We start from the raw sequence: 22147 nt of genomic DNA, 5'->3' as shown, positions 1-22147 counted from the left end.
TATTTTTATTTAGGCAAGATTTTGATTTAGTTGACTAACAATAAAACAATTAAAAAGACTAAAATATAAATAAAAATAAAATAGTTAATTTTTAAATAAAAATAAAAAGTAAATTATAATATATGGGGAAATTAAAAAATTATTTGCTATAGATTAACAAAAAAAGTTAAGGATTGAATCAGAAATTTTCACCTTAAATGACAATGTTCTTACCCTTAGACTACTTCTATAGCGCCTTAATTTAACTTTTTTTTAGAATCAAATACTCCCTCCATTTTTTTTAGTTATCCATTTAGCAAAAATTGCATATATTAAGAAAGTGAGATTTTTGTCTAAAATTATGGGAGTAAATACTCATATAACCCTATTATATAATAAATGCTTATGTAAATTGAGTCATAAAGTCATTTATTAGGAGAAGTATAAATTTGGAAGATAATAGCTAATATTATCTTAAATTCCTAAAATGACAACTATTGATGGAAAAATGCATTTGCTTAAAGTGACAACTAAAAACAAATGGAGGGAGTAAGATTTTATTTCATATTCAAAGCAGTTATATTTAAGAGTCACCAATTCTGATAATCTATAATGGAACAGATATTTGTGCTAATAAATGCGCTATGATTTGCATATCGTTTCACGAAAACAAATGTTACTAAATTGATTTGCTAACTCACACAATCACCAATTAGAATATCCGAGTCAATCAAGCTTAATTGGATTCCTAATCTCCAAAACCGACTCTAATGCATATGATTCTATGACAAATTGTTGACAACCTTTTCAACCAACTAAATGCTTCCCTGATCCCCACCACTTCAGCCTTCTCGGAGAGACTGCACCATACATTTTGATATCCCGAGCTTGAACCACCGAACCAGCCTCATCTCTAACCACTATATCAATACTCATGCCTTGGTTTCCGGACAAAATTTCTGCATCAACATTACCGACCATGAAGAGGAGGGAACCAACTGATCACACCATCACCCCTGTTCAGCTCTACCGACCTGAGCTGACTTGCCGATATATGAGCCACCTTCGATGCAAAAGGTTGCGACGATGCAGCAACTAGGATAGACTCAACTGTGCCCCGTTTATTGTTCCAGACCACGTTGTTTCTGTTTTGCCTAACTGTCAGCAAATGAAAGCCACCAGATCCATACCTTCCATCTTCAGGTTACAGAATGTCTTTAATTTAACTTAGATACACTCTAATATGATGTTTAATAAAACCGATAATTAATTTTCAAATTTATATATTTTAATATATTTATTGAAACTATTAATTTCTTTTACTAAATATAATTTAAAATATTATAATTTATTATTTATGATGATTGATATATATATATATATATATATATATATATATATATATATATATAATTTAAATTTAAATTTAATAATTATAATACTATTTATATTATAAAGAAAAATTAATTATTCATTATCTTCTATAATTTATATATAAAAATAATTGTAAATTTTTAAAAACTACATTTCATATTTGACAACATAGACATTTTTTATATACATTTAATTTTTATTTATAAAAATACCGTAAAAACAAACACCATAAATAAAAAATATAAAAATTGCACGTCAGAGTCCGATGACTGGTCACCGCAATTTTGACAGAAAAATGTCCAACATGCTGCGATTAATGGTGGCAAAATATGGTCAACGCGTGGTGTGCTCATTGTTAACCAACGAACAGTTAATTTTATCGACTATCATATAGAAGTGTTTTTAAATGTTTATTATGTGCATCTTAAAAAAGAATTTGGTGTTTCTTTGGTGTATTTTAGTGTTTTTCGGCACACTTGTCCAAAAAATAGACTGAAAATATACCAAAAATAAACTCTAAAAATTTTGTTTAATTTTTATTTACTGAATGCAAATAGAAAGTAAACCGGCTTAGTTTTGATTTATTTTAATTTTTTCTTCTGCATTTTGCAATGTAGTATTTTTATAATTTTTTTTAGTATTTCGAGAAATTTATATTGTTATTAGTATTTTATAATTATTTTTGTCTGGTAGTTATGAAACAATTTTGATGTCATATAGAGATAAAATAATTAATATTAATATAACTATAAAAGTTAAAAATAGTTTATAAATTAAAGTTAATTTATTAAATTATATTTGATATGTATTATTAAACATTATTATTCTAAAATAAAAATATTATTTAATAAAAACAAAATTCTTTACTTAAATTGTATTGTGGCTTTCACCTAAAAGAATTCAAACCTATATAGATGAAGAATTTAAAGAATCGGCGACGACAAAAACGGTCACATGCCGCCGTAAAAATATGGTTTCACGCGCAACGGCTGAGTGACCGAGTCTTGATAAACACACCGTTTCACCGTCCAAAATTTCTCAAAATTCCCCCCACTTTCTTCTTCTTCTTCCTCTTCATTTTACTTTTTCTATAACTAACCGCTCCTCTCTGTCGCAAAAAGTAACCAAAAATCACATCATTTGATCTCTACCTTAAAACCCAAGCAACAATTTCATAACCCAACACAGACCCACCTCCACTTTAACACCCACTCAACAAAAAGTACTAAAAAGTCCCCATCTTTAGCCCACCACGCCACCTTCTTCATAATTTTTCTAACTCAATTATGTCCCGAATTTTCAGAGATAAATCGTTGGGTAACTCTAAAAGACACAGCAGTAACTCGGGTCTGACTCCAATTATGCTAATTCATCCAGTTCAAGACGATGTTCACTCGCCTTTTAGCGACGCTGCTCCTAATTTATCCACTTCTGAGCTTCGTGAGTCTGCTTATGAGATCTTAATCGCTGCCTGCCGGAGTTCCAGTAGTCGGGCCTTGACTTATATTCCCCAGTCTGAAAAAAATGGTGGTGGTGGTGGGAGTGGTGGTGCGTCTTTGAGTCACGCGCCGTCGTTGCAGCGGTCGTTGACTTCTACGGCTGCTAGTAAAGTGAAGAAGGCGTTGGGTATGAGGTCGGAATCGCTGATGAAGAGGAGAAGTGGCGGTGGAGGTGGAGATGAGGTGGTGAGTAATGGGAGAGAGAGGAAGCTGGTGACTGTTGGTGAGTTGGTTAGGGTTCAGATGAGAGTGTCGGAGCAGACTGATTCGAGGATTAGGCGTGCGCTTTTGAGGATTGCAGCTGGCCAGGTTTGTTTTTGTTTTGTTTACTCTGTTTGGTTACTGGGAAAGTGAAAGAAAAAAAGGAATATTGTCTGTTTTTGGTCGGAATTTTATTGATTGGTGCTCTAGTTTGATTAGCAAGTTGGTTATTATGATAGGGAATTATGCTAAATTTGGAGTCTTTTGTTCACTTATGTTTCAATCTATGATTAAAATGGGGTCACTGATTTTTTTTTAAAGTTTGGTTGCTTAGATTTGAAATGTGGCTGAGAAAGATATTTGAAGATCATCTTTAGTTCAATCAAAATCAATTGATTTGGTATAATTGATTTAGCATAATGAGTAAAAAATTAATCTTTTATGCGATTTAAATGGTTTATTCTTTTCAATTTTGTCGAGTTTTGATTGCTTAGCTTCTGTTTTTGCTCTTATATTAGCTCGGAAGGCGTATAGAGTGGATGGTTTTGCCACTCGAGCTACTGCAGCAACTCAAGTTTTCTGATTTTCATAATCAACAAGAATATGAAGCTTGGCAGAGGAGGAATTTGAAGCTTCTAGAGGCTGGATTGCTTTTGCATCCTCACCTACCGCATAGTAAGACGGACACTTCTCCACGGCGACTCCAGCAGATAATTCGCGGGGCATTGGAGAAGCCCATTGAAACAGGAAAGAACAACGAGTCATTGCAAGTTCTTCGAAATGTAGTTATGTCGCTTGCTTGTAGATCATTTGATGGGTCGGTCTCTGAAAATTGCCATTGGGCCGATGGCTTTCCTTTGAATTTGAGACTCTACCAAGTGCTTTTAGATGCTTGTTTTGATGTTAATGATGAATCAATTGTTATCGAAGAAATTGACGAGGTTTTAGAACTTATTAAGAAAACTTGGGGAATCCTCGGAATGAACCAGATGCTGCATAATCTTTGCTTTTTGTGGGTTTTATTTGAGCACTATGTTGCAACTGGCCAAGTTGAGGATGACTTATTGTTTGCTGCTAACAATCTGTTGATTGAAGTTGAGAAAGACGCAAAAACAAATAAGGACCTTGATTACTCCAAGATTTTGAGTTCCGTATTGAGTTCATTATTGGGTTGGGCGGAGAAAAAGCTTCTTGCTTACCATGACAGTTTTCATAGTGATAATATTGAATCAATGCAAACAGTTGCTTCTTTGGCTGTTGTGGCAGCAAAAATACTGGTTGAAGATATCTCGTATGAGTATCGTAGAAAAAAGAAAGACGTTGATGTCGCTTTTGAGAGGATCGACACTTACATTAGGAAATCTTTGAAAGCTGCTTTTTCTCAGGCAAGTTTCAGTGATGAAGCCTTTTTAGTGAATATTTATCTTTTTGATGGTTTGGTACTTAAATTTTTTCCCCTTCCACTCAAAATCTAAAATATCATCCAAACAACTTCAAAACTGTATATAAGTTTTGACATATACCTCTAGCACAATTTTCAGGCACAATATGATTCATGGATTTGTTCTTTATGAAGGACCATATTTTTATTTGACTATGCTAATTATTGTTGTGCTAAAGGTTATATTTGATTCTTGGAGACAGAAAATGGAGAAAGTTAAGTCGAGCAAGCATTCAAGACACGAGAAGAATCCACTTCCGAGCCTATCCGCGCTTGCTCGAGAAATTAGTGAACTGGCTTTTAACGAGAAGGCTATATTTAGCCCAGTACTTAAGAGATGGCACCCTCTTGCAGCAGGTGTAGCTGTAGCCACCCTTCACTCTTGCTATGGAAATGAGCTGAAGAAATTCATTTCGGGTATTAGTGAACTGACACCTGATGCAATAGAAGTGCTGTGTGCTGCTGACAAATTGGAGAAAGATCTCGTGCAGATTGCAGTGGAAGACGCAGTTAACAGCGATGATGGAGGAAAGTCTGTAATTCAGGAGATGCCTCCTTATGATGCCGAAGCTTTAATTGCTGATCTTGTTAAATCGTGGATAAAGACGAGAGTTGACCGGGTGAAGGAATGGACTGATCGGAATCTGCAACAAGAGGTATAACTTCTTGAGATAGGTCCGATCGCTGTTAACTGTAGGTATGGAAATGTTTTTAATCTCCCGTCTTTTTGATGTAGGTATGGAATCCACAGGCAAACAAACAGCGATTTGCTCCTTCCGCCATTGAAGTTTTACGAATTATTGACGAAACTTTGGAGGCATTCTTCCTATTGCCAATACCTATGCATCCAACCTTGCTTCCTGACCTGATCTCTGGGCTCGACAAATGTCTGCAGAATTACGTATTGAAGACAAAATCTGGCTGTGGTATGTTATGGAATACCTACAAAAGTGCATGTAATTAAGCTTTTTGCAAACCGAACTGAAATTTAGCTTTTTTCAAAACCAAACCAAAATTTTAAGGATTTAAAAAATTTCAGTTTATTTCGGTTGTTTTGGTTCAATTTTCACTAAAACTTAACTAAGAGAAATTAATGTTCAAAATCGTACCAAAAAACAAATATATTTTTTTATAATATTTATTCGGTTTGGTTCTGTTTTTGCACACCCCTACTTTAGTATCACCAGTTGTGAATCTCCGGGACTAAAAATAATCTTTTTCTTTCTAAATCAGGGACCCGAAGTACGTACATGCCTACTATGCCTGCGTTGACTCGATGTACAATGGGATCGAAATTTCACGTCTTTAGAAAGAAGGAAAGGCTGCATATAGCCCCAAGAAGGAAACCTCAGGTTGGGTATACAAATGGGGACACCTCCTCCTATGGGATACCCCAACTATGCGTACGTATTAATACACTGCAGCATCTTCGCATGCAGTTGGATGTCTTGGAGAAGAAGACAGTTGTTCAACTAAAGAATACGAAGTCATCTCAAACCTATGATTTTGGCAGCGGAATGGGAAAGAAGTTCGATTTTTCCTCAGCTGCTTGTGTGGAAGGTATCCAACAACTTTGTGAGGCAACGTCATATAAGATTGTTTTCCATGAGCTAAGTCATGTTTTCTGGGACGGGCTCTATGCCGGAGATGTTTCGTCTTCTAGAATTGATCCTGTCATTCAAGAACTGGAACAGTATTTGGAAATTATTTCATCTACAGTGCACGACAGGGTTAGAACACGTGTTATTACGGATGTGATGAAAGCTTCCTTTGATGGGTTTCTATTGGTTTTGCTCGCTGGAGGTCCTTCTCGTGCTTTCACTCCGGAAGATTTTGAACTAATCGATGATGATTTTAAGTTTCTCAGAGATTTATTCTGGTCTAATGGAGATGGATTGCCAATTGAGCTAATAGATAAGTTTTCAACAACAGTTAGAGGTGTGCTCCCTCTATTTCGTACAGACACAGAGAGTCTAGTTGAGCGATTTCTAAGTCTTACTACGGAGAGTTATGGGTCTTCTGATAAATCGAGGCTTCCATTGCCTCCGACTTCAGGCCAGTGGAATCCTACAGAACCAAACACTCTTTTAAGAGTTTTGTGTTACCGATGTGATGAAACAGCTATAAAGTTTCTGAAAAAGACTTATAACTTGCCTAAGAAACTATAATAATGATAAAGTTTCTGAAGACGACTTATAACAGCATTGCCTCGGGTTATCTTGTTAAGAACTTCTGTGAAAAGATTGTGTCGTGGATTTGCTGATATTTATAGCATCAACTTAGTCTTGGTTCTGGATGGTGGAGTCGTGGACCTGCCGCTAGTGACGGGAACTCTTTTGGATAAAATACGAGTTTATAGTTTTTGTACAGTATTTATTGGTTTGATTCTTTCGGAGTTCTGAAGAGTTTGTGGAGTAAGCAGGAAATTATACTGGTTGCTCTTTTTCTTACATGTAGATGACTAATAACAAAGGTGAAATTAAAGTTATTTCAAGGAAGAGTATATGGCAAGCATTGGAGAGCCTATTAATTGTTTAAAAATGAGAAATTGGATTCTTCCCTTTATAATATTTCTAATCATTATGAAATTTTTTATTTATTTTTTATGAAATAATTACATCTAGAAAATTATAAAAATAAATTTTATCATAATATTTTTGGTCATTATGATGTAATATTTGTAAAAATTAATTTCTAGTAGTACAACTTTTTCATAACAAACTACACAATTTTTTTTTTTTATATTTATTTTTTACAATTGAGTTTTAAAATAATATACAAGGATTCTCAAAAAAATCTAGAAAAAACTTTCATCTTCTTAGATGAGGTTGGGAAAAAATGATTTTTTTTGGCTTTAATCGGAAAATCACCTTCTCTTCATCCATATTACTACTTATTATAGATCTACTCTTTGATTAAATAGGTTTTTAGTAGGAATTTTTCTTTCGGTTTGATTTTTTTTATCATGTTTGAATAAAATCTATATAACCTTTTTATCTTTTTTGGTTCAATTTTTTAGATCTCTCAAGAATGTCTAGTGTTTGTGAGGACTTTAGATTCAAATTCTTGTAGATTTAAGAATATGGGAGGTTGTAGATATGGTTTTTTAAAATCTCATTGAAAATTGAATCGTCTGTCAAATCAGAAAAAAGAGATATCGAAATACTCAATCCAACGAAACTTTGTTTATTGTTATATTAATTTTACGGAATTCATGTATAGATTTTTCTTGTTTTTAATTAATTTTATTACTTGTATCTTGGGTTGTTACTTATTATTTAGTAGTTCAAATTTTGAAAAATTATATATACCTTTTGTTATATTTTATTTTTAGGATAATGTTAAAAAATCACGAACTTTACATGTTTTTCATTTTAATCACGCAATTTAAATTTTGTCATTTTCATATATAAACTACTACTTTTTCCCAAATTCATACACGGTGCTGAGGTTTCACGGCTCTATTGATATGTAATTCATTGAAGGGCTTAATGCCGTAAAAAAATCCCGACCTTTCATCCCCTTTTTAATCCTACCCTGACGTTGAAAATTTGTCAATTTTACCCTATTTTGCATTTTTTTCATTTCAATTGTACCCTGAAGCATAAAATTTACCTTTATTTATTTGACTAAAGTTTATAAAAATTCTTCAAAAATGGTCAATTTAATATAAAAAAGTTAATCTAATGCAAAAAGGGTCAATTTAGAGAATTTTTGCCAAAAAATGTCAATTTTATGCTTTAGGGTACAATTGAAATGAAAAAGTGCAAAATAGGGTAAATTGACTGATTTGCAACGTCAGCGTAGGACTGAAAAGGGGATGAAAGGTCAAGGTTTTTTAAGACATTAGGGCTTCATTGAAGTGAAGTCATTTTACACCAATGAATGAACGCCACTCAGCATCATGTATGAATTTGGAAAAAAGTGGTAGTTCGTACATGAAAATGACAAAATTTAAACTGCGTGATTAAAATGAAAAAAAACATATAAAATTCGTGATATTTTTTTGACATTAATCCTTATTTTTTTGTAATTTTAATTTAGATTCTAGCTTGGGAAAAAAATGATATACAAGGATGTTGTAAGAAATAATACATAAAAAATAAGTGTTCATATGAATTAATTTTCATATAATATGTGGTAAGTGCACCAAATCCTATCAAGAAAATTTAATTGAGAAAAATAGAGAACTAAAGTATTTAAACAATGATCGGGATTAATATGCTGGAGAGATGCGATTCATCATGGGCTATGGGATGCTGGTTATGTATTGCTCAGTAACAGCTTTAAGTTATTGGGTCCAAAATTGATTAGCGTTTGTTACAACTTACAACACAAATGTTATAAGAAATATGAAACTATTACATGATCAATTGAAAAACTGCAAAATCTTTTAATCTACTAATCGCATCTCATATGTTAAATAATTAATAAACGCATCAGTGACGCCTCTCCGAATGCTCTTGCGTACTGAATATGAGATACAGGAATCTAAGAGTATTACCCTGTAAAAATGTCATCTAATGCCATGGATTCCTTTTACTAGCTCCAGTTTTCTTAGAGCTAGAAGTTGAGCTTGTTTTCTGTCATGTGAAAGATTAAAAGCAGTTTCAGTTTATGATTATGCAAAAATTTAAAGGTTTTTAGTTCTAAACATCACCATAATTTCACTCATAGTCCTTGAACTTTAGTTTCTTTCCCACTAAAATCTTTTTATTTCAAGTTAAAAATAAAATCTCTAATTTAAACGATGTTGCAAAAGAAATCATCGCTATCCATTTTATAATTTCTCATTAAAAAAAAATGTTGACCTAATACAGTTGATTTGGCAAATAAAAGTCACGAGTGAAAAAATAAACGCCGGCGCCACGCCAACAATATTTGCAAACGATAATTCTTTATTAAATATCATTGACGCATTGATGACGTGTATTTTTTTTATTCAAGGCTTTTATTTTCCAGTTTTAGGCGTTCCAGTCAGCATTTTTCGATAAAAAAACTACAAAATGGACAATGACGATTTTATTGTTGTGCTATTTGAAAGTAGGAAACTTTATGTACAAATTAAAACAAAAGGACTTTAGTTGAAAGGAAACAAAAAATAAGAGACTGAATGAAAATTACCCCAACATTAACTTTAAGTACATACCGATTTCTTTTTGGCCTTTCCTCGGATCCTGTTCTTTTGAGGTTTCAGTTTGTATAATCGAACCATCCAATGGTGCGTTGTGAATACCTGAATATGGGAAAACAAAATCCAATTCAGCAACTTGTAGGATACTTCATAAAGGATCTATTACACATTCTCCAATTTTGTGTTGGAAAGAGGAATGAGGAAGGACTTCTTTGTTTCTTCTATTATGAAATACCCTAAATGATATAAACACTTAAAGAGACAAAAACAAACTGCACATTAGATTCATCCAACCTCCTCAAAATGGGTGAGTTTAAAATGTTTTCTCCCGATCTCTGTTCGTCTGACTCTATCATATGCTTTACCATCTGTTTCCACAAACCTGGAGGAAAACATAGCATAGAATTACTATCGGATGCAGAAACCAAATACATCCTTCATTAAAAAATATAAGAAACAAAATTGAAAAAAATCTGACCTGTAATATGAAAGTTTGTACATGAGACTGTTTAACATGGTTGGTGTAGCTTGAGAATCAATCCGATATTGCCCATCTCTCTTTGAAGTTTGGACAGAAACAAGGCACAAAATGATCAATAAAATGGAAAAGATATAAGTTTTAGGGTGAAATCCAAATTAATCATGAACTTTGCATTTTGCAATTACAACACGAACTTCAAATCTTGGCAATGCCACGCAAACTATCATTGTTTTTTGCAATTCGGAGACACAAGCTACTTTCGATGAAAAAATGCCGATGTGGATACAAGAGTATATATTGTCCCGGCTGTCACGTCAACATATTTTTATCGGAAGATTGCTCGGTGTTCTGAATTATAAAAAAATGATAGATCGTGTCTTACATTGCCAAGTTTTAAAGTTCGTTCATGAATTTCATTTCTTTTGCAATTAAACCTAAGTTTTAAGCATCTCCTGCGTCTAACCCAGAAGACAGGTATCAGTATCACAAATAAAATGATTCAAATAGGTTAGCTTCACATTAACATGTTAACAAAAAGGTAAAGGAACATAAACTTAATCAAATGCAGCTACCAAATGACAGAACTTACCAGGTAATCAGATTCTTTGATATGAGGGAACTCCCCCCCTCCAATACGAACCATCCACAAGAACTTATTTATATCATCACTCGGGTAGCCAACAAGACCTAATCAGCAAGTAACGCATTAAAGTCTTTTTCTATTTTCTGTCCTTTGTAAAAACAATGTATTTCGGGAAGGGACCAAAGGATGCTTTCATAAACAAAGAGAAGGAAGCACACCTCCAAAGACAACTAGTACATATTTTACATCCAAGGAGTTAAAGATTTCCCAGGCTGCCTTTTCAGGAGAAGACATGGCAGTGCCAACAGTTGCAATATGTGTATTATTCCAGGTATTATTGTCAACAATAACAGTTCGGTTAGCCATTGCAGTTGTTTGATAACCATAGTCCCACCATGATGCAACCTGAAAATCAAAAGCATTGCATGTTAGAAGATATAGATACTTCACATAAATAAGCTCCCAAAATTAATTTACATAACCCATATACGTGATAAAAACAAGCAAACAGAAAGTTGTCACTGTAAATGCAACTGATTAATTGATATCAAGATGTATTACTATTAGCAGATAAAGACGTCTTAAGTCCACTAAACAGTAAAACGACAGTTTTTATGCATCAACTTGTAATTTGGCCAACAGTTAAATATAGGGGTGAGCAAAAAACATCTGACCTAACTGATGACTTTTGGTCGGTTTGGTTCGGTGAAAAATATGGGTTCGGTCGGTTCGATGTTGAGATTTAAAAATGTCAATTTTTGGTTTGATTTGAGATTTGCATTATCCAAATTAACTGAACCGACCAAAAAACTGAAAATTTGATCTTTGTTTTTAATTTTTCTTTAATTTTCCTTGTAATTTTTTCGGTTTTAACCGACACGGCCAAATTACCGACCTATTCGGTTCGGGTTTCTCATTCGATTCGGTTTTGGTTAGAGTTTCATAAATGTTCACCCCTAGTTTAAAAAAGTTATTCCTTCAATAGTTCATTACTTTTTTTCTTCACAAGCAAAATATAATAGGTACTCTTGAATTGAACTTCATGTGAACAAAGTTCTTCAAGGCCAAACTCCTGGAAGTCAATGAGCCAAAAATCCATCGCAAAAGTGTAAAAATATTAGTCTGTATTTTATTTCATGATCAATGTACAAATTTGCTATTACATGAACCCTTAATTGCAAGTTCTAGAAAGACCACTATAATTTTATTGAGCCTGGAAACATTAGAAACAGTGTTCATCCATTTGTAAAGAAGGCCATATTGATAAATTAGATGAAAATAACCATAGAAAATTTCTAGAATTCAAATTGAAGTATAATGCCACAATGGCATCCCCTTTATGTACTAACATTTTTAAACATATAGCCCCAAAATATGAAACTGCCATATTAATCGAATGGTTAAAACAAAGAGGAACTTACTTTATCATCCACTTCAGTATTGTGGCTTAGCCATGCATATGCCTCTCTAAAATCATCAAAAACATGTAGACCCCCATCAGGTGAATTAGATGTCAACACAATAGAAGGTGCGGAATATGCTTCTGCTGCTGCCCAGACACAATGGATCTGCAAGGACAAAGGTTAGTCACAATCAGAGATCTTCGTAATCAAAAGGTAATGAAGGAGTTCACCAATAAAAGGAGCTCAGAGAATAAGGCATACTTTCTTCAGGATAAAGCAAAAGCAAAAGGGTAAAAGGAAATAAACTTCAGAGTGAACCATTTAGAAATTAGAAGTTCAATGCGCATAAAATCCCTCTGATAAAAGCCAATAGCATATCAACACCATAACCGAGCACAACATGCAATAACATAGTTTACCAATAAGTGCAGCTGTGAAGCAGCACAATCTATATAACCTTAACGATAAGCCTTTTTACATCCAATAGGTAATCAAAAACGTTTTACACGCAAAGCAGTTCCATCCTCAATACTTCTTTTTTTAATGTAATTCAAACTTCTAAAATATAGTTCAGGGACATTCAGATAGGCAGCTAGAAGTAGTTTCCATAATGCTGGCCTGCTGCAGACAGCTCTGCGTTCAATACTAGCCAAGGTCAGTATGGATGACTTGGTACATTTATCAGAAAGATACTGCAAGTCTTTCTATAGCCCGATGAAGGTAACAGGACAATTATATATCATGCAAAAGCTAAAAAACAGAAGTGTATTAATGTGATATATAATATGACAAAATTTTCTAGAATACAAACATGCCTTTTAAACTAATTGGGTTGACAGGAAGAGCCTACATACCACATAGAAAGCACCGAGCAACACAAGTAATAGAATACCAAAGATAGATGCCTCAAAAGGTAAAACAAGAAGCCTTTTCTGAATTTTCGCTCTAATGGATGGCTTCTCCGCAATCTCTTTTTCCTTCTTTTTATTCTTTTTGGAAGGTCGTTCTTTTGCGACATCTTCGGTTTTCTCAGTTTTTTCTGCATCATTTTGTGCTATACTATTGCTTGAACTAACATCCCCTGCCTACACCGTAAGAAAACATTATAGACATTTTAGTCTTTGACCTAAATAATGTCATAAGTGTTGGAAGAATTTAAGCAGCAGTACGGTGAAAAAGAGACACGCTTACATCAATTTGAGAACTCTCTGACAGTCCCGGCAGCTGAAACTTAATTGATCGTGTAAAAACACTAAAAGCTTCAGAAAGGGCAATTCCAGACATTATACATGCTGCTGGAGCAAACACAAGCATCAGACGCACCTGAAAAGATGATGAAAACAATAAGGATCAGAAAATGATATAACGATAGAGAAGAAAATTAGAGTGCAGTGAAGTTAGTCATTCTAGATTTCCCTTACCATGACTCCAGAAAAATATGAAGATGTCACAATATAAAGGAGAACAAAGGAGCTTGCATCAGACAAAGGCATAAAGCATGCCTGCCAACAAATAAGACCATAAGGAAAGTAGTTGCAAGTAATAATGTTATTGTTGAACAAGCATAATAGTGCTAAGATGTAACTCACAATTATCCCAGCCGGGACCAAGAATGCCAACACATTAATGTCCATGAAGTAAGAAGGCCATGTAGGGGGTTGATGTTCACTGACACTGGCAATAATTGGTATATACTTGCTTGCATAGGTTCTGTCAAAGTGCAATATAATCAAATTAGAATAAAATGGTCCAAGAATCATACAAGTAAATTTACTCACTAACAGTTTAACAAAGAGGCACAAATATTTAAGTCTTGATAAAAAGGAAGGGCTACGGGAATGTGATAGATGGTCTCCAAAAAGAAAAGGACTATTATGAATTAAATCATGATGCTTACGGATCAAGCAGACTCAAACTTCGCCCACTCCATCCTTTTGTTGGGCTGGAAGCTACCAGCGCTATTAGAATTGCCATCACAGCACAACAGACTGCCCTGAAGATTGTATAATACATGAAGAAATGAATTGCTTTTCTTATTCTATGACAAATAAACACAAAAGGAATCAGCTGATGATGGAAGCTTACAAGCCAACAGATATAACAAGTGTAACAGCTACTTTAAACATTTTTGGAGAAAGGATCCCTTTGATATAATGTACAAAAGCCACCACATGGATGATGATAAAAACCTGAAAAGTAAAATTAGTAATTAGAAGAGAAGGCATCTTGAAACACAAGTAAAATGCACATGCTGAAACATAGGGAAATTCGATCTTTATGGGAAATCAGAATAAAATAAATTAAGCATAGTATCTTATGTGCCATCTTTTTTTTTTTGAAGTCTATCCACACATAATGGATTTGCAGAACCAGATAAATATAGCATACTCTACTTATCATTCTAGAATGATACTAGAATGGTAAGAGTGGTATATAAAAACTTGTTTATGAATGTAAACCATTGTCTTTCTTAATTGAACCTTAAAAATAATCGTGGGTTAAATTAAGATATGGGATGGTTAGGATGTTTGTCTTGTAAGCCAGGAATAAGAATTCTGGACTTTGGCAAGCTTGACGCATTCTCAGTCCTACCAAACATAAAAGTAAAATCTCAAAGGATTTCTGACTTTATTTGCCAATAATTTAAATGTTTAGGGAAAGTACAATGACAGACCACATTATGACTAAAATTAGCACGAAATATCATAGTAAGTCGCATTAAAAGAGGAGAGAGAGGAAAAACCCACCAAAAATGATGCAAAATGTTCCGATGTCAGGACTGCATTAAAGCCCACAACAGGCACCAATGCAGCCAAAAGAGTTCCCAAAACCACCTGCATAAGAAGTCACTATCAATCTAAGAGGAGAACTGCAGTGTGACACATCTACTAAACGAGTTTTTTTTATTATTATATAGTGATGCATGACAGGTGAGAGAGAGCCATACTATTGCGGCTAAGCACAGTAATTCCCTGAATCCAACATAATCACAATTTGCATACTACTTGCAAAGTATATTAAAGAATAGATGGTAGAACTACCCTTTCTGTTAATTTTCTTTTTCTTTTCCACTATGAATAAAAACTACAAGAGTAACGTTTGGACTTACAAGAGGAGCATATGCAATGTATAACCGAGAAGAGTACCGACCAGTCACAATGCACAGAAGCACATGCATAGGGATAAGATTAATTATAAAGGTGTATCCTCCCCATGAGCAAACCTAGAAGACAATGACAAAAAAAAGGATAAACATAATGGTTATTGTTAGAAGCCATATAATGTTAGTAGAAGACCTACCATGTAGAAGTATGCTAAGGCATTCAAGGTGGCATAGAAGAGAGATCCTGTATTCAAAGTCTGAACAATAGATAACAGTTAGAATCACATATGGAATTCAAAAGGGTCAATAAACAGTTTATGAGAAAATCCCTTCAGATAGTAAACTTACTGATGGGTACATTAGACTATATATGAAATAAATGAATAAGCATGTTTCAAAAAAGGAGCTGAATTGCTTCATCTTGCTCGCATCTAACCTTTATATAGAGATAGAACGTGAAGATCAGAGCAAATATAGCTACAGCTTCATTATCATAGCTGCCAGCCACCGAACGAGATATATATGATGGAACCTGCAAAAGAATGCCAGCTTCTTAATATTTCCAAATATATGCATTACATAACACTCATACATCATGAGACCAGATGTTTCATAAAGGACCATCCCATCAATAAATATTAATGCCATCTTTTTTTGTATTTTATTAATTAAACCAAAAAGGGGGTAATCACAAAACATTTTCAGGATAGCATATCAAACTAATTGTTATTTCAATCTCTCTCTGTTTACTGCATTTAAACCAATGTTCCATCAGAAACAGATGCTCAAAGTTCAATGTCCAAACTAGGTCCACACTGCAGTCTCATTACTGAAATGAACAAGCAGCAAATATTCACTTGATAGACTACCGTTAACATGCATGTCAAAATTTTCTAAAGAATGCAATAAGCAATATGCAACTTGCATATGCAGACATAAGGGCACACAAATGAACCTCGACCAATTTCAACATCTGATGACTATTCAAATCTTTCTACCACGAACTTCTTTAAAATCGTCTTCTACAATAAATGGCTTGCCAATGACTAGAGTAAGGACCTAAGTTGATGGACCTGCATCCAGGTTCTCTATCCACTAAATTTGACCAGCAGAGTGAATAGTCAACTCTTCCTGGGGCTAAACACACAAAGGACACTAAAAATTTAGAAAGAATTAAAATTGATTTTGATTATTTGCTAATCAATTTGTCCAGATATAGAATACTTTGGGAGATGGATGCCAGCACTGCTCTAAAGTATTCAAGCATTGAGGACTAATCACAGAAAAAATATGAAAAATTGCAGCTGTGAAATAACTAGATCAATTTCATTAAAATAAGTACACTTATAAAATTAAAAATACCCGATGTATGATTTACCATGGCCAAAAGAGCTGCTGCTGTCAGTCCGGCACCAGCACCTTTCACTTCCTATTGATGATGAATTGCAAATCATCAACAAACTAAATTTTAGATATTTAATAAGATAAGACATCAAGTAAAGTGTACATACCTTGGTCAAAAGGTAAGTAGCCCATGAAGCAAATGCAGAGAAAATAGGTGCCGTGAATACACAAACAGTCTCAACAGATAAAGGAATATTCAAGGAGTTCAACAACCTGATTTTAGAAAGTAATAACTCGAATAGTTAGCCAAAATAGTAATCATAAATATACACCATATCAAATAGTTAAATGGTAGAACATTTCTTATAATTAAGACTCACCACCATAGTGTGCCGGCAGTCAAGGTCAAGCCAGGATAAACTGTTCCACCAATCACACGTCCAAGAGGATACCTTAATTGAATCATATAATAAAAATAAGTCAAAAATTCAAAAATCATACATAAACTAGGAGAGTAATCAATAATTTTACCATTAAAAAACAAGAAAAAAGGACGAATTACCAGGTCCGATCATCGAACCAATTCCAAAACTCATATATTCCATTCTTTGATAAAAACTGTTATAAAAAAGCAAATAATTCCGTCATATATAATGTCAAATTACTAAACGAAGCAAATATCGCTAGTAGAATGTAAAACTGAACCTGAGTGACTCTGTAATTAAAATAAGGATCAAACTCATGAATAACACTCTCATACTTTATAACCTGAAAAAGAAAAAAAAACATCAGCAAGCTTGTTAAAATTCAGCTGAGATAATTTACCTGCCAAAACATGATTCTAGCTCAAAATAAACAATTTCAGCAGAAACTAAATGAGAAAACAAAAACCTAAACTCTAAAATAACTAAATTCCTGCTAAACTCAGGTCAACCTAAACAATTCAAAGAGAATTAAAATGTATATAGCTTCTTAATTTCGCTATCTGTACATTGATAAATAATGCAGAAATCAAAAACATTAATAATTATAAAATGTGATTAACAGAATAAGGATCTGATCTATAAGAAACTTACAGAGAAAATACGGATCGAGAACGCGAGAACGCCGATCAAAAGAAGGATAAAAAAGGCGAGGACATTCCCGAAGGCGTATCTCAAAGCCGAGTCTCCTTTGGCGGTCTGTAAGTTCGCCATTGATAGGGAAACGAAGGTATTCTCTGTGTGTTTTGGTGTGCAGTGCAAAAGGGGTTTTTGTTTTGTAGGTCGTCGCGAGAAAAACGAAGACCTCAGTGAGTGAAAGAGTGAGGGAGGATAATAGTACATATTTGTCCCTATATTTGTTTAATATGATAAAAGAGACGCAGCTGCTTAATGCAGTGGGCAATTGTGTCCTTTTAATCGAGGTCCAGATTTGGTTTCTGATTGTAATAGTATTAAAAATGTACTGAATTGCGTTCTATTTTTAATTTCTACAGATAATATATGTTTTTTTAATGTATATCATTAGCTTTAGTTTTAGGAACAAAGGGTCAACGCGCTCCATAAACTTGTGTAACGGGGTCATCTAACCCAATTTATACTTTTTTGAGCAAATAACCCCAAAACTCTTCATTTTCGGGTCAAGTAACCCCATAATTATATTTTTAAAACGCGTAAAATACAAATCGGAGGTGAGGGATGCAAAAAAGTAATTACATACTTCCCTAATTGTTGCGATAAAATTATCCTAAATCTGTTTTTTAAAATAAAAATATAAATTATGGGGTTATTTCACCCAAAAATAAAGAGTTTTGGGATTAATTGCTCAAAAAAGTATAAATTGGGCTAGATGACCCCGTGTCACAAGTTTAGGGGGCGCGTTGACCCTTTGTTCTTAGTTTTAGTATTGTTTTCTTTATTTTTTTCGTTTTTTTTGAGTTTGCTCTTCTCCAAAATCACTTGTTGATTAGCGAATCTGAATTTTTTTTTATTTCGTTTAGAAGATTAGTTTGGGGACTTAAACTTTTTACAGCTTAATTTATGTCCGTTAAATTTGTTATAGACCTATAATTTTTTATTGTATTTTTTAGATATATAAATTGTTAATGTCCATTTATCTAAGTCTGTTTTTAGATTTAGTTTTTTTAAAAGAAAAAAAGTAATACAGTAGATCGTTTTTAGATTGCTGAAATGTTCTATTTTGTTGTATTATCTATATGATATCATGATTGTATTTAGGAATCTTGTAGAAAATTTTATTGTCAAAATTTTGTTTATCTTTCATAAAAATGGCATACTGGCGTATTAATAAACAGATACCAATAAATATAATAATTAAATGGGATTTTTAACTCTTGCTAAAATAATAATTTAGATCTTATTATAGTGATTAACTTGTCTATTTTTTAAAATATTGGTTTAATAAAAAATAAAAAATATGGAACTCCAATATAAACTTTTCCTAAAAGTTAAAGGACCAATTTGTACCTTATGCGTATGTTTATTGAGGTGGATTGGTTAGCTACGTGGTAATACACATGGCTTGATGTTATTCGTGAGTTCTGTTGTTTTAAGTGGGGTTTTCTGTTCTATTAGGATCCCAAGCCAGGAGAAATACTTATGCCACGTGGTATTGAATGATCAACTATTTTTGTCAATGTGTCACACTATCAACCGAGTAGGAGACCGATTGTGTTGGCTGAATATATAGTTTGACTCCTAAATTTATATTCTTTAGTACATGTTTAATTCCTTAACTTAATGTCTCACCCGTCGAACCTCTGAATTTATTAAATAATCCGATTTGAACCCTCTACTTGATAAATACATAAACATTAAACCCATCAGTACACAAATCCTTCTAGATTATTTTAAGTGTTAGATAGACACAGAGAGGTTCAATGTTTATATAATTATCAAGTTCAAGGGGTCAAATTGTATTATTTAATAAATTCAGAGATTTCATAGGTGAGACATTTAGCTTAAAAATTATATGAGTTAAAGGATACAAATTATGGTCAAAATATATATTAAACCAATTGTTTTGATGTATTTCCGCATAAGGTCATCTCCAACCCACTCTAAATTTCAAACTTTATTTTATTTTGGCTTAATGCCATAAAAAAAACTCCGACCTTTCATTCCCTTTTTAATCCTACCCTGACGTTAAAAAATTGTCAATTTTACCCCAGTTTGTATTTTTTCATTTCAATTGTACCCTAAAGCATAAAATTGACATTTATTTATTTGACAAAAGTTTAATAATTTTTTTAAAATGGTCAATTTAATATAAACAGTTAATATAATGCAAAAAGGGTCAATTTAGAGAATTTTTGCCAAATAAAAAAAAAGGTCAATTTTATGCTTTATGGTATAATTGAAATGAAAAAATATAAAATAGGGTAAAATCGACAGATTTGCAACGTCAGGGTAGAATTGAAAAGGGAATGAAAAATCAGGGTTTTTCAAGACATTAAGCCTTTTATTTTTGTTATTATTGTTGTTTTTTTATCACTATTTTTATTGTTATTGTTTTAATAATTGTTTGTATTATTTATTAAAATACTTTTTTTGTTGATTTTATATATTATTAATTTATAATATATACAATTTTTTATTATTTAATTAATTATTTAATTTAATTAGAAGTCCTAAAAATATTATAATGAAAAATTTAAAATTATAATATTTAAATATCCTATTTTATCATAGGACATAATTATATAAATTAAAATAAAAAATACAAATTAATCCTTATAGAGAATAATAAAACTCTACATATAGAGTCTATTATTCAAAACCCTAAAAAAACAGTAGGTTTATAAAGTTGGGTGGGAGACTTGGAGTTACCTAACTCTAGCGTGCAGTGAGAAAAGTTCATGTCAATTTTTTTCTTTAAGGTTAGCGATTAATATACTTTATCGGTTATTTTTTAAAATTTATTATTATTTTCTTGCCATTCGATTGCGTTTGTTTAATTTTTTTTCTTTTACAATTATGGTTTATCTTAAGGATTTCTTGCATCGTGTTAACGATTTGGTTCCAAAAATATATTCCAAGGATAATGATGGGGATGAGGATTTGCAGAAGGAGGTTAAGACAACGGAGGAAACTAAAGATGCAATTGAGAAAATTGTGCACGGAAGGTGAAACGACGTAGCACGACAAAATAATGTTCCTAAACAGTCCAGCTTTATAAAATACAAGCTATCTCTGACTTCAGCAGCTTTCAATTCAAGGATGATCAGATTGGCAGAGTTGTTTGTCGACCCGATCGAACCACCTAAGTTCAAGCACAAGAATATTCTGAGGCCTTGTGGATCGCCACCAGGGCCGGTGGTCCAGTCTCCGCCTCAGAGCTTGACCGTTGAAGATTGTCAGGATTGGAAAGTTTCTCCTTGTGTTTCTAATTGGAAAAACCCGAAAGGTTACGCTATACCTCTAGATAAGCGTTTAGCAGCGGATGGAAGAGACTTGCAGACTGTTATGATTAGTGACAAATATGCAAAGTTCGCAAGAGGCGCCGTGTATTGCAGAGGAGAAGAGCAGAGAAGCTCAGAAAATGAAAACCAAAATTGACATGGAAATACAGATGGCGAAGAAGGAAAAGCACGAGCAAGAATTATTAGCATTAGCACAGAAATCACGTCCTATGAAGACCGTTTCAGCACCTCCAGCGTCAGCAATGGAGAAACTCTGCGAAGAGCGACAGAGAGAAAGGAAAAGGGAAAGATTTGATTCTCCTAAGAGTAAGACGCTTAAGATTGCGAGAGAAAAAAGATCGCGACATTAGCGAGAAGATTGCTCTCGGTATGTCATCTACTGGAGTTTCTGCCGTAAGAGGAGAGGTTATATATGATCAAAGATTGTTTAATCAAGAAAAATGTATGGTCTCTGGTTTTGCTACTGACGATCAGTATAACGTGTATGACAGAAGCCTATTCCAAAATCAGGCTACACTTTCGGCATTATACCGCCCTAAGAAAGATGTTAATGGTTATACGTATGGAGATTCTGATGAGAAATTAGATAAGATTACGAAGACGGAGAGGTTCAAACCTGACAGGGCCTTTGCTGGAACTCCAGCGAAGACTCGATTGTGGGATAGGCCGGTTGAGTTTGAAATACATGCTGTAGAAGATGACCCATTTGATTTAGATAAATTTCTGGCAGATATCGTGAATGGTGAGAATGCTCCGGAGAGCTAGTGTTGGATTTCGGTAGGATAGATATGATGGTTCTCTAAGGTAGAACTAGGATCGAATTTGTGAATGATGACTAATTAATTACTTTTTAAGGCAACTTTTCTCTATTTCTGAACATTTTCGTATTTATTTTTCTGTTTAAATTTTAAATTTCTCTTTTTTCCTATCTTATTTAGCTACCTCAACATTAATATGAATGCAGTGTACTTGTGTAGTAACAATTAAACCTTACAGATACCAACTCAATTACAGTATTCCAGAATTATATAATAAAGTAAAGGTCTAATCACTCAAAAACCCCTCACCTTTAAACTTTTTTTCAATTCTACCCCGACGTTGAAAATTTGTCAATTTTACCCACTTTTAAATTTTCCGTTTTCAATTGTACCCCAATATTTTAATTTTTGTTAATTTTTTTAC

At 33.3% G+C, this 22147-nt stretch overlaps 2 protein-coding genes and 1 pseudogene across 2 annotated transcripts; 2 read left to right on the top strand and 1 right to left on the bottom strand.

The window, feature by feature from the left end:
• The first annotated feature begins 2278 nt into the window (after window positions 1-2278).
• Window positions 2279-7082, top strand: LOC126668909 (protein unc-13 homolog). The gene is made up of 5 exons (XM_050362138.2): window positions 2279-3161; window positions 3572-4438; window positions 4698-5150; window positions 5231-5420; window positions 5728-7082. Exons 1-5 carry the CDS (start codon window positions 2640-2642, stop codon window positions 6660-6662), a joined length of 2967 nt encoding a protein of 988 aa, XP_050218095.1. The 5' UTR covers window positions 2279-2639; the 3' UTR covers window positions 6663-7082.
• Window positions 7083-8779: 1697 nt separating this feature from the next.
• On the bottom strand, window positions 8780-17825 carry LOC126668839 (dolichyl-diphosphooligosaccharide--protein glycosyltransferase subunit STT3A). Its single transcript, XM_050362046.2, has 23 exons — window positions 17619-17825; window positions 17248-17310; window positions 17105-17160; window positions 16923-16994; window positions 16710-16815; window positions 16577-16627; window positions 15635-15730; window positions 15396-15455; window positions 15205-15318; window positions 14843-14929; window positions 14181-14284; window positions 13993-14088; window positions 13685-13805; window positions 13517-13597; window positions 13287-13418; window positions 12950-13180; window positions 12114-12260; window positions 10911-11097; window positions 10699-10796; window positions 10107-10186; window positions 9923-10010; window positions 9644-9730; window positions 8780-9077 (listed from the first exon to the last, which is right to left on the bottom strand). Exons 1-23 carry the CDS (start codon window positions 17736-17738, stop codon window positions 9015-9017), a joined length of 2340 nt encoding a protein of 779 aa, XP_050218003.1. The 5' UTR covers window positions 17739-17825; the 3' UTR covers window positions 8780-9014.
• Window positions 17826-20466: 2641 nt separating this feature from the next.
• LOC126668752 (SNW/SKI-interacting protein A-like) lies at window positions 20467-21887 on the top strand (annotated as a pseudogene).
• Window positions 21888-22147: the final 260 nt, after the last annotated feature.

Source organism: Mercurialis annua, linkage group LG2 (genome assembly GCF_937616625.2).
Source record: "Mercurialis annua linkage group LG2, ddMerAnnu1.2, whole genome shotgun sequence".
In the NCBI taxonomy this organism is placed as follows: Eukaryota; Viridiplantae; Streptophyta; class Magnoliopsida; order Malpighiales; family Euphorbiaceae; genus Mercurialis; species Mercurialis annua.
Note: the sequence above shows the minus strand (reverse complement) of the source record. Positions and strands in the feature narration are given on the sequence as shown.